This window comes from Oryzias melastigma, linkage group LG16 (genome assembly GCF_002922805.2).
Source record: "Oryzias melastigma strain HK-1 linkage group LG16, ASM292280v2, whole genome shotgun sequence".
Lineage (NCBI taxonomy): Eukaryota > Metazoa > Chordata > Actinopteri > Beloniformes > Adrianichthyidae > Oryzias > Oryzias melastigma.
In genome coordinates, this window is record NC_050527.1 from 5,505,055 (window position 1) to 5,517,850 (window position 12,796).

Consider the following 12,796-nt stretch of genomic DNA (forward strand, 5'->3'; position numbering starts at 1 on the left):
CGACTAACATGTCAACGCATGCTCAATAACAGCTAAATTATTGTTTTCCAATCCCTCCCTTCAATCACACACATGAAGTCTTACAGGAAAGGAATAGCATGTAAAGATGTTGCCCTTCTGTTTTTTTGTTTTTTTTAGATTTTGTGGAACTAAAATGAGGAAGCTGCGTGGAAAAATACCAGTGCACTCAACATTTTTTCTCACTGTTCCATCCGCTCTAATGGACAGTGCATTTGCTGTATGCACGCAAATGGGTTTGCACTTCCTATTTGGGAGTGCGCTGAACAAACCCTATGAGACCGAATCATGGCGTTCACCACATGACGTTAGATGACTAAACAGGAAAAGACAAGCATTAGTTTCACAAAAATTCTTGTGAAAACAACAATACATAACAAGCACATTCAGAACTGAATAGAATCCAATAACTTCATATATGTTTCAATGTTTTGCTGCAGTTTAAAGCAATTTGAACTCAAACAGAACACATTAGCTGGTAAAAAGGTGTCTTTTTTTATAGTGTTTGATTCTTCAATTCAATTCAATTTTGAGTTTACACATTTAGACACATTTGTTAAGAAATACATTAATAATCTACTATAAGATTTGAATATATTTCAATGATACAGTTCACATATTGTAAATTTTATTAGTGAAATGAGATTGTTAATATCATACAGTGTTACTTGGTTTCTCAAAAGGAGAAGTACTAACAACAATGTTCAAATCATTAACATTGTAAACATTGTTCTGCTTCTCCTAGAGAGCATTTCAGTTTGGCCACTAGATGGCGATGGCGCTATAGCAGTTCACCTTATTCCAGAAGAAGAAGAAGAAATGATTAGAAAAACGATATTTTAGACCACAAATGGTTACTTTAAAAATGTCTCCTTAATAGAATTTAAAAAGTATATGCTTGTGAGTTCATAAAGATGCCCATTTAGTCAGCAATGTATATTTAGATCAACTGAGCGTTAGCATTAGCCATCCTATGGGAAATTCCATTAAACGTTAGCATCAAGCTAGCGGACTTTAGCTTTATGTGCTAAATCGATCTATATTTTTATGAATTGATTCAAATCGATTAATTAACCGATTGGAGCTGTAACATTTGAAACTCCTTTCATTACGATACACACTTCTAATCTTTTTCCTAAAGTAAATCTTGTATGAAAAACATTTCTACAGGCAAAATTCAAAATAATTGTGTGAATGTTTTTACAAAAATGAGTTTCTCACTAAAATAGTTTTTGGGAATAAAATGCCACAATATCTAACAACAAAAAGCACATCTTAGAAATGGTCAAAACATATAAATATCCACTACAACGCCAACCCTGCATGATGATGAAGTGCAGATCTCACACTGTGCGGGGCATATATTTATTGCAGCCCGTATTGCTTGCATGCATGTTTGTGTGTAACCTCACAAGGTCATTGGGCCATCTGCTGTTTCTCGCAGCAGGATAAAGGACGGATTCAAAGTAGGGGGGCTCAGGTTGGGGACCAAACAGACCAAGGACGGTTGGGATTAGCTAGTCTGGTTACTACTCTGGATTAGCCCACTATAATATGCTTCAAAAGAGACTCTATCAGGTTATTTGTTTGACTTCTGTGGTTTATCCGCCTTTTAATGTAGCTGTATCTTCCACTAATAAAACAAACCGACAGGAAATCAAGTATATCATAGAACCTCAACATACTCATAGTTTCTTTCTCTGAATCAGGTGAATTCATTACCACATTGGTGACATCCAATTCGACTCTAAAGGAATATTTTGCATAATGGATGAGTACATGCACTGCATCTGATTATAGGACCTCAGAGATTTGAGTCTCCCAGTAGTGCACCAAACAATTAGAGGTTATTCCTGGTTATCTCCCATCATCTGCTTTGTGCTTGCTCAATTAAAATCAAAACAAAAGAAGTACACAAACAAAAAAAAACAAATTAAACTAAAGACATAAACATTTATATCTCCTCATCGCCACCCAGCAGGTTCATTTTATTTCTGACCATCTGCTAGTTCCATCTTCTGCTTCATCTGTTCAACACAACTTTTAAAGGAAACTGCATGACTGCACTGTAGTTTGCCTGCTTTAGATTCTTGTTTTTATTGAATATTTGTTCAGAAAAGGGCATCTGCGTGACAGAGAACAACTTAAGACTGCATGTCAGCCAAGTTGTGGCACGGAGATATGGAGATGTTCGTGCAAGCTCACGCAGACCACAGCTGCTGGCAACACAATAAAATTCCTATTAAAATGAATCAGCTTTAATCTAAAAATCGCTTTGTGATTCCCTACCAGGAACCAAGCCAACCTCCCACTAAATTAACTCAATGAAAACCCTTCACTGTTTACAAACCAAACTGAAAAACGCTGTGACAGCAGTAAATCAGAATAAAAATTAAGTAGAGTAGCAACCCTTTGTCCGCTATGGCTGGCTGTTGTTGCAAACTGTGGTGTGATTTATCCCCACAACAACAGCCTGCATCCGTCATGCTGTCAGGCAAACCTCCAGAAGTGTTCACTGCATGGGAGACCATCAGCATGTTAAGTTGGGAAATGTTGGCCTTATCAATCTCTGGGTCTACTGTAATCCTGTTTAAAAGTAATGACCAAAGGAGACAGAGCTGACCTTTACATTCCATCAGCACTGTACAAGCTGCTGCGGCGCTCACAGCTGAGGCCGCTCCTGTTAGTCTAATGCCAGCAAGAAAGGCTAACTGCAAGTTTGAGCCATTAGAGGAATCTGGACGTTCCAACAATAGAAACCGGGCTCATTACTAATTAAATGATCAGTGACTTTTACGTGGCTTAAAAGGGAACAATTTTGAGAAATGACCATGTAAATCTTATCTTGCGACTAAGACAGATAACTGGACAGAAAGAACCACCATAAAGAATACAATTGAATTAGCTTCTGAGTGTGTCTATTGAGGAAACTAGAAGCTGGTGTCGGACAGTCACAGCGCTCCTGATCAACGTCAGACTCTCGATGCAGCGATAAGGGATGTGCAGTATACTCTGCACCAAAATGGAGGGCCGGGCCTCTGCAGCTGCACCAGTCCACCATTCAGCAGCACCTCCGAAAGTCTGTTCTCCCACTGCATCACAACTTCATTTAGTGAGTCCAGCTGGTAGGAGCTGCTTTCAGATCAGTCACACCCACATTATGACTTTCAAGCACCCTAATTTTAATTCCATTATGAGTCATCGACCCCCACCACCACCAACATGCAAACCCCTTAGTCATAAATGTTGTATGAAGATCACCCAGCTGGGCCTGCACCTCCTCTCCCCCTGATAATCATTCCCACAAGGTGCGCAGCAGGAAACGTGAGCCGCAGTAACATGAGCTTCGGGTCATTATCCTGTAACAGGATATACAGAGCAGCCGCCTTCCCCTTCCCTCTCTTCAGATCTGTCTCTCACTACACCTGCAGACGATCTGCCCTTCCTGTCTTTGTCCCTGTTCTCTCAGCGATACTCACCCCCTCCATCCCTATCTATATCACGTTTCTGGGGTAAAAAGCAGCTCCATAAATCTGTGCAGCCTTCAAATCTCAGTTGATTTCCTCCTACAGATGCATCCTTCCTGGTCTATATAAGACATATCTGCATCACTGCAGAAAGAGAAGCATCACTCAAGATAAAGGGTGTGTGAATGTGAGCATTCTTTCCTCTGGAGTGTGCCTTCTAAATTTAGAATGACTGATATTTTCCCCCCTTTTGATCCTGACTCAAGCATTTCTGTGTAGCATCACTGCTGCCACTTATTTCGGTCCTTTCTGCGTGGCTCCTCGCGCCAGCCTATCGCAGCTCTTTGTAGGGAATTTCCACTCGGATGCCCCGCCCCCAGGTGCGACGCAGACGCGCACGTCGGAAGCGATGCCCCCCTGCGGCCTTGAGAAAGGACAGCTTGCAGTAATAGCCCAGTGTGATATAAAGGGGGAATATTGCCAAAAGAAATGATAAATATATTATTTTTTTAAAAAGGAAGAGAAAGGAAAATGATTAAAAATAAAGTTTATTGATGGGTTTAATGTATGTGTCTTTGCATCACTCTTCAGGGTCACCTCAGCACACCCTTCAGAGATGACATTAAAGAATCCAAATGTTTCCTACAATGACATCCTCCATAACATCCCTTTAATCTATAACTTGCAGCTCCTACATAAGCACTTTCGGTACTCCGATGTCTTTTGACGCAGTGGCCGCGGATGCTGCCGGGTAGTTGATCACTGTTCCCTCTCCTCAGCACCATCCATCTCTGCGCGGATGAACATTTGCTTCCAGCGGACGGTGGAACATTGCTGTGCGCATCTGCAGCGTCATGGCGCCGCATCATCCCGCAAGCACGCGCGGTCCGTGACATTAAATATTACAACTCGCATCGCAGGATCTGGCACAGATTGCGCAAACGCACGCAAGCCCCCCTCCGGAGTTGTAGTATTTTTTTTCCTAACACATATGGACTCATCTGCTTCTTCATTTAATCTGTGGTGTATGCATTTTATTTGCCGGCGATTATCGAGGTCTTGTTATGTCACAAATTAAAGGGGAAATAAGCTGGTGAGGCGCTTATTCCCGGTAACCGCATTATGACGCACGGGTCATTGAGGGTGCCGCGGCTGGTAGATTCCGCTGGAAGGAAGCGTCGAGCTCAGCTTCTTCCTCCCCCCACCGCCAGATGCTTCGCCGGCGGACCCAATGAGGAGGAGGTGGAGGGTGCAGCATCACTCCGATAGCATTCCAAAGTAGTAAAACCCATCTTTTAAACCCGGTTAATGATGGGTATCATACCCCTCCTCCTCCTTTGCTTCCCACACAAGAGCACTCTGGGAATAAACCGATTAGACCAACTGTGACTGGCAAGGTTACTCAAAGCCAGGCCTATCCGAGACTTAAAATAGGCCCCTTACATATGACACTCTGACGACCTCCCCAACTCAGATCCATCTTTACTTTCAAGAAAAAAAAGCCAATTAAATGGGAGCTAAAACAGCAACTCGGCATAAAATTCAAGCCAAACACAGAGCAAAAGTGAAGGTGAGGCTGGAAGCCGCAGCTCCCTTCATCTCCCCTGACAGCTGCCTGCATCCGTTTGTCGCAGTCTGAAAGACCGGGCTAAAACAGTTCCGCATTACAGTCAATGTCACTCTCGCGAGGTCTCAGCGATTTTTTCCTAGATACTTTTAATAGTCTTTCGGGCCACTTCAGGAGGACTACATTTGATTTGCTTCTTTATTTGTATGAATAATTATGATAAAAAGTTGTATGTCGTTCTTACCCCCATGTTGGCGCAGTCACTTTGCTCCTTTCAGGTGATGCACGGCTTGAGAGGTGTCAGCCACTCGAGTTGAATTTAGACTAAAGTGCCTCTCCTTTAAACACACAACAACAATACGTTCACATTTTAACTTTGATCAAAGAGGAGCACGCACGTGCCAATTTGTTTAAAAAATAGCGTTTCAAATGAATCTCAAACCTTTCAGAGAAGTTAGGCTAATCTATCTCCTCGCGAGGCGTCTTTCAAATCAAATGCGTCGGTCTCAAGCGGAGCATCACGCGGGGAGGGGGAACGGCTAGCTTCCTCTGCTCTCCGGTACTCAAAGACCTGAAACTAAACGCACCAAACGGTTACGTCCCGAATCTCCTCCGCGGTTCTGCCGCAGTACTCCACTCCTTCAGTTTGCACCACTCCGCCAGGGGAAGAAGCGCCCCCCCAAGCGAATGAAGGGAAATAACTGACCGATAGAGCCCGCCTACCACCGGCGGCGGCGGCCAATCAGCTTCTCGAGCGCCTCATCGTGTTGAACCGCCGTCCAATCAGCGGCTTTTGAGTCCGCCGGCCAGCCAATGGGAAGCTAACACTGCCCCTCCTGCTTTACTGCAGAATTCCGTGTCTTGCAGCCCGCAGCATCGAGAGTCTAGGCTGAAATTTTGTGTAACGGACGAACAAGGTTAGATTTTAGTCGTCGTGGTTGTGTCTGGTTTGGTGTATTCATGTAGCATTAACAAAAAAAGACGTACATGTGTGTGCTTTTAGGCTGTTGCATGAGATAAGCACCGCTGGATGTGTCATCACTCGTGTTGGTCCCCATCATTTGGCATGTTGTGCACATCATTTTTTGAAAAGTCGTTAATGGAGCACACAATGAAGAGAGCGAAAAGCTCTTTAAACGTGCTGGTGGGGGTTAGGAAAAAAGCTTTTGCGTGAGAAGTCACGATTCCATCATCACAATTTCACATCAGGAGCGGCTGCAGGTAGCTGTCAGCAAGCTGAGCGCCTGTATCAGCAGATGTAGTTTTGACAATGTGGAGTCAGCACATTAGAAAGCATGGAGGTGAAACTGGGTGCACCTTAGAGGGATGCATAAAACAATTGAGAAATATGCAGTTTATTTTTAGAAATAACATTTAATTTAGCAGCCTTTTTTGTTTTATCTCCTACTTTGCATCACATTTATGGAGGCAGATGTTAAAATAAAAGACTTTAGTAGTAATTACCTTGCACAGAGGTGTTTTGAAATAGTCTAATGCCTTTGAAGATTGGGGCAAAGAAGGACAGCGTTTACCAAGGGCGAGGACATGTGCACACATAAAAAACATATTAACAGACTGCTTATATGACTGTTAGAGTTCAAAGACAAGAATTATTACAGAAGCATTCAAAGGACGTCCAACAGCACCCAAGATGTTCCACTATGCAGCACTTTGGCCGCATGTCCTCTGATGGCAGAAGATGCTGCAGCTCCACATGAGCGGACCGGCTAGCTATAACATGCACACAACCATGTCTGATTTGCAAGGGAAAGCTGCCAGAGTCACACGTGCTGTTCCTGCAGCACATGGTGGTTATGCCTCTTTGCATATCTTGCTGCGGGCCGAGATTAAGCATGCAGCATCATGATATTCCAGAGCATCAGAGCGGGGCTTTCTCAGGGTAGGAAGACTGTCAGTTGCAGCACTTTTCAAATGTGGTGCAGTGAGCTTCATTTAGGCTGAAGTAAACAAAATGAACGGCTGATGTCACCGTTTTGATTTAATTTTAGCAGTGACTAAGCATGTTGTTTGGGGATGACTTGTTTCTATAACCTTTTGAAACCAACAGATGGGTAAAGGGTAGATTTTGAATACGCATTCTGCTTCTGGTCATGTAAATCCCACCCATAACGCCAACAGGATGTACAGGATATGTTAACATAGGCTCGGATTACTATTTGACCAAGGATTGGTTTCAAAGAGCAGATTTTTTCAAATCACATTGACAATGGTTTAAGGAGTTAACCCTTTAAGCTGCCTCGCTGTACTGAAAAACATAAATAAAAGTGATATGAATGTAATCATTTGTCTTTATGAAGGAAATCTCACAAAACATTTTTTTCTTTTTAAGAATTCTTTATTTCTTTGTTTTATTATTATATTTTTTTGCAAAACAATATATTATTGTAAAGAAGACAATAAATACCAACAATTTTTCATTATTACATTATTTTTAAATCTACTAAGAACACATTTGTCTCTATAGTGTTGTCAATAAAGTTATTCTCAATCTTATTTTAACCAAAATGGCTGCCAGTAGTCTATTGCCTTATATTTTAAGCTCTTTCTTTCTACATCTCTCCCATCACCACAGACATTTGACCACCTTCCATCAATACAGAGAAGAAGAGAAAAAAAAAAACAATCCTAAATGCTTGAGCTCCACGGCAACAGCAGTCAGATGACCTTGCCTCTGAGCTGTTCTGCTGAGTCAGAAGTTGAGGGATGGGTGGGTGATGGGGGATGCAAAGTGAAAAAATGGTAAAAAGGAGGCAGGAAGACGAGAAAAGAGAAGCCAGGTTATTCGGTCTGGTTATGTTTCGGGTAGAATCGGATCGTATTCGCTCACAAAATGCCCATTTGTTTGACCTGAATAGAAGCTTAAAGACACAGAAAATGGATACTGAATGATACTGGAAAGTATGGCATCAAAGTAGCAGTGAGTCAGGACAGCAGATGAGTATGTCACAAGGTTTTAGTGTCATAAGCCCCATGTGTGTCAAGGATAATGTGTGGGTCAGACTTAAACGTCCGTGTATGTTCACGTCCAGAAATATGTAGCACCTTAAAGACTGCACTCATAAAGAATTTATGCTGTTTATACAGATTATTAGAGTAATTCTGCACACTAATGAGAAAGAAGACATTGTCTACAATGCATTAAGTACATCAAGTAATTTAGTTCAAAACAAACATTCTCAATTTTGATGACAGAATAGCAAATTAGCTATAAAATGAATTATTGTTTTCCTGCAATGTTATCAGAACTATATTCTGTTGTTTTAAGATTTCCTCCATTAAATAGCCGTAATGTTTTAATTGACATCTGAAGTTGAAGTTTGTATTGAATGCATTTAACCATTGTATTTGTCTGCATGTGCGTGAGTGAAGGTGATCCTAGCTAATCCGGTTTATAAATGTCTGACATAATCTGTGTTCCGCTCACAGTGTCCAGATCAGGGAGAGGGGAGGAAACGAAGAGAGGACGGGGGGAAAAAAGAGACGGAACGCAAAGATGAGAGGGCACACATGGCATGGAGTAGATTATTAAAAGGCAGATGGGTTTAAGCACCAGACAGGAGGGAGGGAAGGCAGTGGATGAAGTTGGCAAATAAGTAAGACATAGATGAAGGAGAATGGTAGAAAATGTCAGTTGTCACAGCTTTTGCACATTTTTGGTAAGCTTCATAATAAATATGTTTTGAACAATAGAACAATTTCCTATCAAAATTTCCAACAAAATTAGACTTTTTATGTTACGTTATATTTAAGTAACACTATTTTTGCAGCACTTTTCTTGGAGCAATTGTTTATCAAGCTTTTTAATGTTTTTTTTTTTTGGATAGTACCTTAACAATAGCCAAAATATAAAAAAATAAAATACATATAAAATACTATCTAATAGGTTCTTATTTTTACCTAAAAAATACAACATAGTCTCAACGTACAATCAGTTAGAGTTCTTATGCTTATCTAGATATTCTGAATAATCTCTGAAAAATACATCCTGATAGGTTGCAAACATTTTAATATTATTCCCGTGTGGAAACAGGGAAATTACAAAATAAAAAGGAAACATTGGTAATGCCAAAATTAAGACGTTTTTCTTGCATGATTTAGTCACAAAACAGTGAAAAAGAAAAGAAAAATAATCTAAAAAAAATGTGTCATCATAAAATCTGTCAACCAGCAGAATTAGGCTGACTGTATTGCTTTAATGTGAAATCAGCTGGATGGGATCTACCACAGCAACAGTCCAGGACTTCAGTAGCTGCAGTATCTCACTGAATTAGCATTCAGAGCTTATTTCAAAGGAGTAAAAACTAGGTTTCCATCAACTCGTCCGCCTCCTTTGAGTCCTCCAAAAACATCCCTCCTTGGCAGTCGCATCAAAAAGTTAATTTGTTGGACTAAATGTTTAACTGTACATTATAGGAGTATCAAGAGAGGTGTTTGTTTGCTTGTTTCAGTTATATAAATGTTTCAGTCTCTTCAACAACTTTAAAACTGAAAATGAAACCATTGACAGTATAATAAGAGAACTGGAGAGTGGCTCCTTCCCCCTTAGAGTTCCAAACAGGAAGTATCCACTGGCTATAAGAAGACAAAATCCCATTGACTTCTATAGAAATATAAGCACTTACAAAGTCTCCTTTTTTCTTTATGACAATATAAGTCAATCAACAAAGTGTATTATTTACTTTTAAATTAATCAATGATTTATGAGATCATCATCCTAAATGTAAATATAACTTAATATATCCTTACATGTTCTGTAAATGCCTAAATACTTTCCTTTTCACTTGACTTCTTGTACAATTTGAAAGGCTTTTATTTTCTTCAATATCATGGATTCTACAGTCATTGGGAGAGTCATCTTTATCAGTGGAAATACTTTGAACTGAAATTCATAAGAAAAATTCTGGTTTGTAACACAACCATTTTTTAGGGTAAAATACTGTATTCAAATAATTTTAGGGTTGTTCAAGTTTTATTTAAAAAAATACAATACTGACGCGAGAAATCATCCCGTCATTTTGATGATGCAAACTTCAGTATATTTAAAAAGTACTAGAAGGCTGGTTACCCTTAAAAATGTTTTTCAAGATATATGGGGCTGGTGAGCTTAAATGTTGTATTCAGCACTTTAGGCCAACAGAAAAATAATGAAAATCTTCCGAACCTTTTAGGTCACAAGATAACAATAAAGCAGGGTTGAAAACCACCTTCTTTCCTCAAGTACAATAAGAGCCTTACAAATATATTAGATTTTTTTACTTACTTTTAACAGTAAAGACTTGTTTGGGGCAATCTTTTTCTAAAATCTATAATATATATTTTTGTTTTTCAGAAAGATCCTGCAGAAGCAGTCAGCCCATCACATCTGATAAAAGAAGTCCAACTAATTCCCTGAAAAATGCAGCTCATTTTGGGGCTTTCTTTTCTTTAGCCATGGCAACATTACAAAGTATTTTTTAATCTTTTTTCATCCAATTTTATATCACATCCTTAATTGGTAATCCCGACCTTATCCTAATAATCTGGTCCCACACCATTGTAAGAACTCTTTGATCTCTGAGCGATTACCTGATCCCAGGCTTTAGCTTGTCAGTTTAAAGTAAATCAATCCAATGTATTGTACCGATCCAAAAATGTTTTGAAAAGTAAAGAGACTAGAATGTTTTATGTGTTATTTCCAATACTTTAAACATCAAAGCTCTTTTACAGTTTATATATTTATGTTTTTGTTCCTAATTTACTTCTATATACTTTAAAAGTGCTAAATCGTGATAAGTTGATGTCGGTTATCATTCGTCCAGGTGACGTCTTGAAGTTGAGTCCCAGAATCTGGTCTTTTAACGCCTTAAGACGTTTCATCCATGTGGGTTCGTCAGTCTCAGTGGTGCTGGGTTCAAACCCCACGTATATACTATATACTCCAGGTGGGTCACCCACATTCCTGCAATTGGATGGCCTGATTAAACGGAACAAAGAAGAGAACCAGAGAATGTTGAATGTGAAAGGCCTGACTGTCGGGTGCGGCCATGCTGGAGTTTTGGTCTTCTTTGAAACTAACAAAAGGTGGTGAGATTGTGTCTGAGGCCTCCCCCGATCTGTTGAAGGAATAATTGTTATTGATATGTAACAATTCGTTGAACCCCCAACCTCCTCTGGTTTTGGTTCTTCTGGTGCTGTCCTTTCAGCACCACAGTGCCACTGCATTAAAGCTGTTGCACAGCTATAACTTACACATTCTCCCTGATCAAGTGTGGGCCTTCTCTAAGCATCCAGAGACTTGCTTCACGGGTTGATCAGTGACTCCCGTTTGTCCCGTGATAGTGAAGGTGTCTGTATGGCCCTGTGATGGACTGAAAACCTTTCCAGAATGTGCCCTGCATTTACCTTAAAGTAGTTTCAACTTCAATATTCTGAAGTGTTTCATATATTCAGTTTTGAACAGCAGTAAACCTCTTTTTTAAGAAGATCGTACTTCACATCTGTTATATCCTCTTTATAATGAAGATTTGTCCTCTGGACCTGAATATCTTCCAACCACTGCATACTACTAAGTTAATACCTTTCTTGGGGGTTTCAATGATACCAAATATGTTGGGGTGAGGCTCTGGGAAATGTAGTTTTTGGTGGATTTTAACAATTTTCGACTAGATTTCATTGTTTCCTCTGGTAGTCAGCAATAATTACCAGCTTTTTAACCAGAATAAATGAGTGTTTTCATTGCAATCGATTTGTTGGCAGAACAATATGTTATTCATGAACGCAAAATTAATTTCAACTTATACACTAAAACTATAAAAAGGTGAAAGATTCATTTTTTTTAAGGCCAATAAGCACATATAAAAAAGTATTTACATCATGTCTATATGGTCAAATTAAATGGAAAAAAAAGATTTACCTAATTGTACCATTATTTTGTAAAATTACTAAAAATCTCCTTTGTTTAATTTAAGTGTGTAGTGAAATTGTTGCACATTTCTTTTCAGCTTCTGTGGTGTCTTCACTTGCATTAAAACTAAATTTAAATAGGGTTTAAATTACTTAAGGCATTTATCTTTGTGGTCTGAAAGCCCTATTATCTAGTTTCACTTGTTGTCCTTATTACGGAGCAGAAAACAGCCCAGCCAGCTTTTACCAACTGAATCAAATAGTCAGTGAGTGTTTCAGGACTGGCAAAAAATAATAATAATCCAAGTGTGCCATTTTTAAACAATATTCTACTTTTTACTAAGTATTTTTGGAATTTGAAGGTTTGCAGATTTGTTAAATCTTTGTAATAAAACACTAATATGCAAGAAAGTAATAAAGAAATAATTGTTACTGCTTGAAAGCAAAAAAGTGCCAAAAAACTACTTAGAATTTATTTCATGAGCATTTACAGATTTACAGATCAAACAGTGGATTTTTGAGTTATAAATTACTTTGAGAGGACAGTATTTAAATAAAATAGCCAGTGGAATTACAAAATAAAATTAGGAATTAAATATTTAAGCAAATTAATTTAAATAAATAGAGAAAAAATACATAAATTTTTTGTGTACTGTGCCTCCAACAAGAACTTTTATTTCACTTGTCTGTATTTTATCCTAAATGTAACAATATGTGTTTGCACAAATGAAACAAAGAGCTGGAAAAATGTGAGTCAGAGCCATCAAACCTTACAATTATCCCAGTAATTTACACACACGCCCTCCTACCGCTACACAAGCAGAGAAAAACAGGTTCTACA

At 39.2% G+C, this 12,796-nt stretch overlaps 1 protein-coding gene and 1 long non-coding RNA gene across 3 annotated transcripts in view; one reads left to right on the forward strand and one right to left on the reverse strand.

The window, feature by feature from the left end:
- The window catches only part of atp1a3b (ATPase Na+/K+ transporting subunit alpha 3b), a gene marked incomplete in the record, with an annotated part of 17,403 nt that extends 11,675 nt beyond the window's left edge, over positions 1-5,728 (reverse strand). Inside the window, 2 exon segments of the mRNA XM_024267748.2 lie at positions 5,297-5,390; positions 5,495-5,728. Coding sequence (XP_024123516.1) covers positions 5,297-5,302 — 6 coding nt within the window.
- A 16-nt stretch (positions 5,729-5,744) lies between these two features.
- The window catches only part of LOC112143740, a 20,482-nt gene continuing 13,430 nt past the window's right edge, over positions 5,745-12,796 (forward strand). The window contains exons 1-2 of one of the 2 annotated variants that reach the window (XR_002918792.2): positions 5,745-5,969; positions 10,403-10,519. This is a non-coding gene — a long non-coding RNA (uncharacterized LOC112143740). The remainder of the gene's footprint in view (positions 5,970-10,402; positions 10,520-12,796) is intronic. The other variant, XR_002918793.2, reaches the window with a different exon arrangement.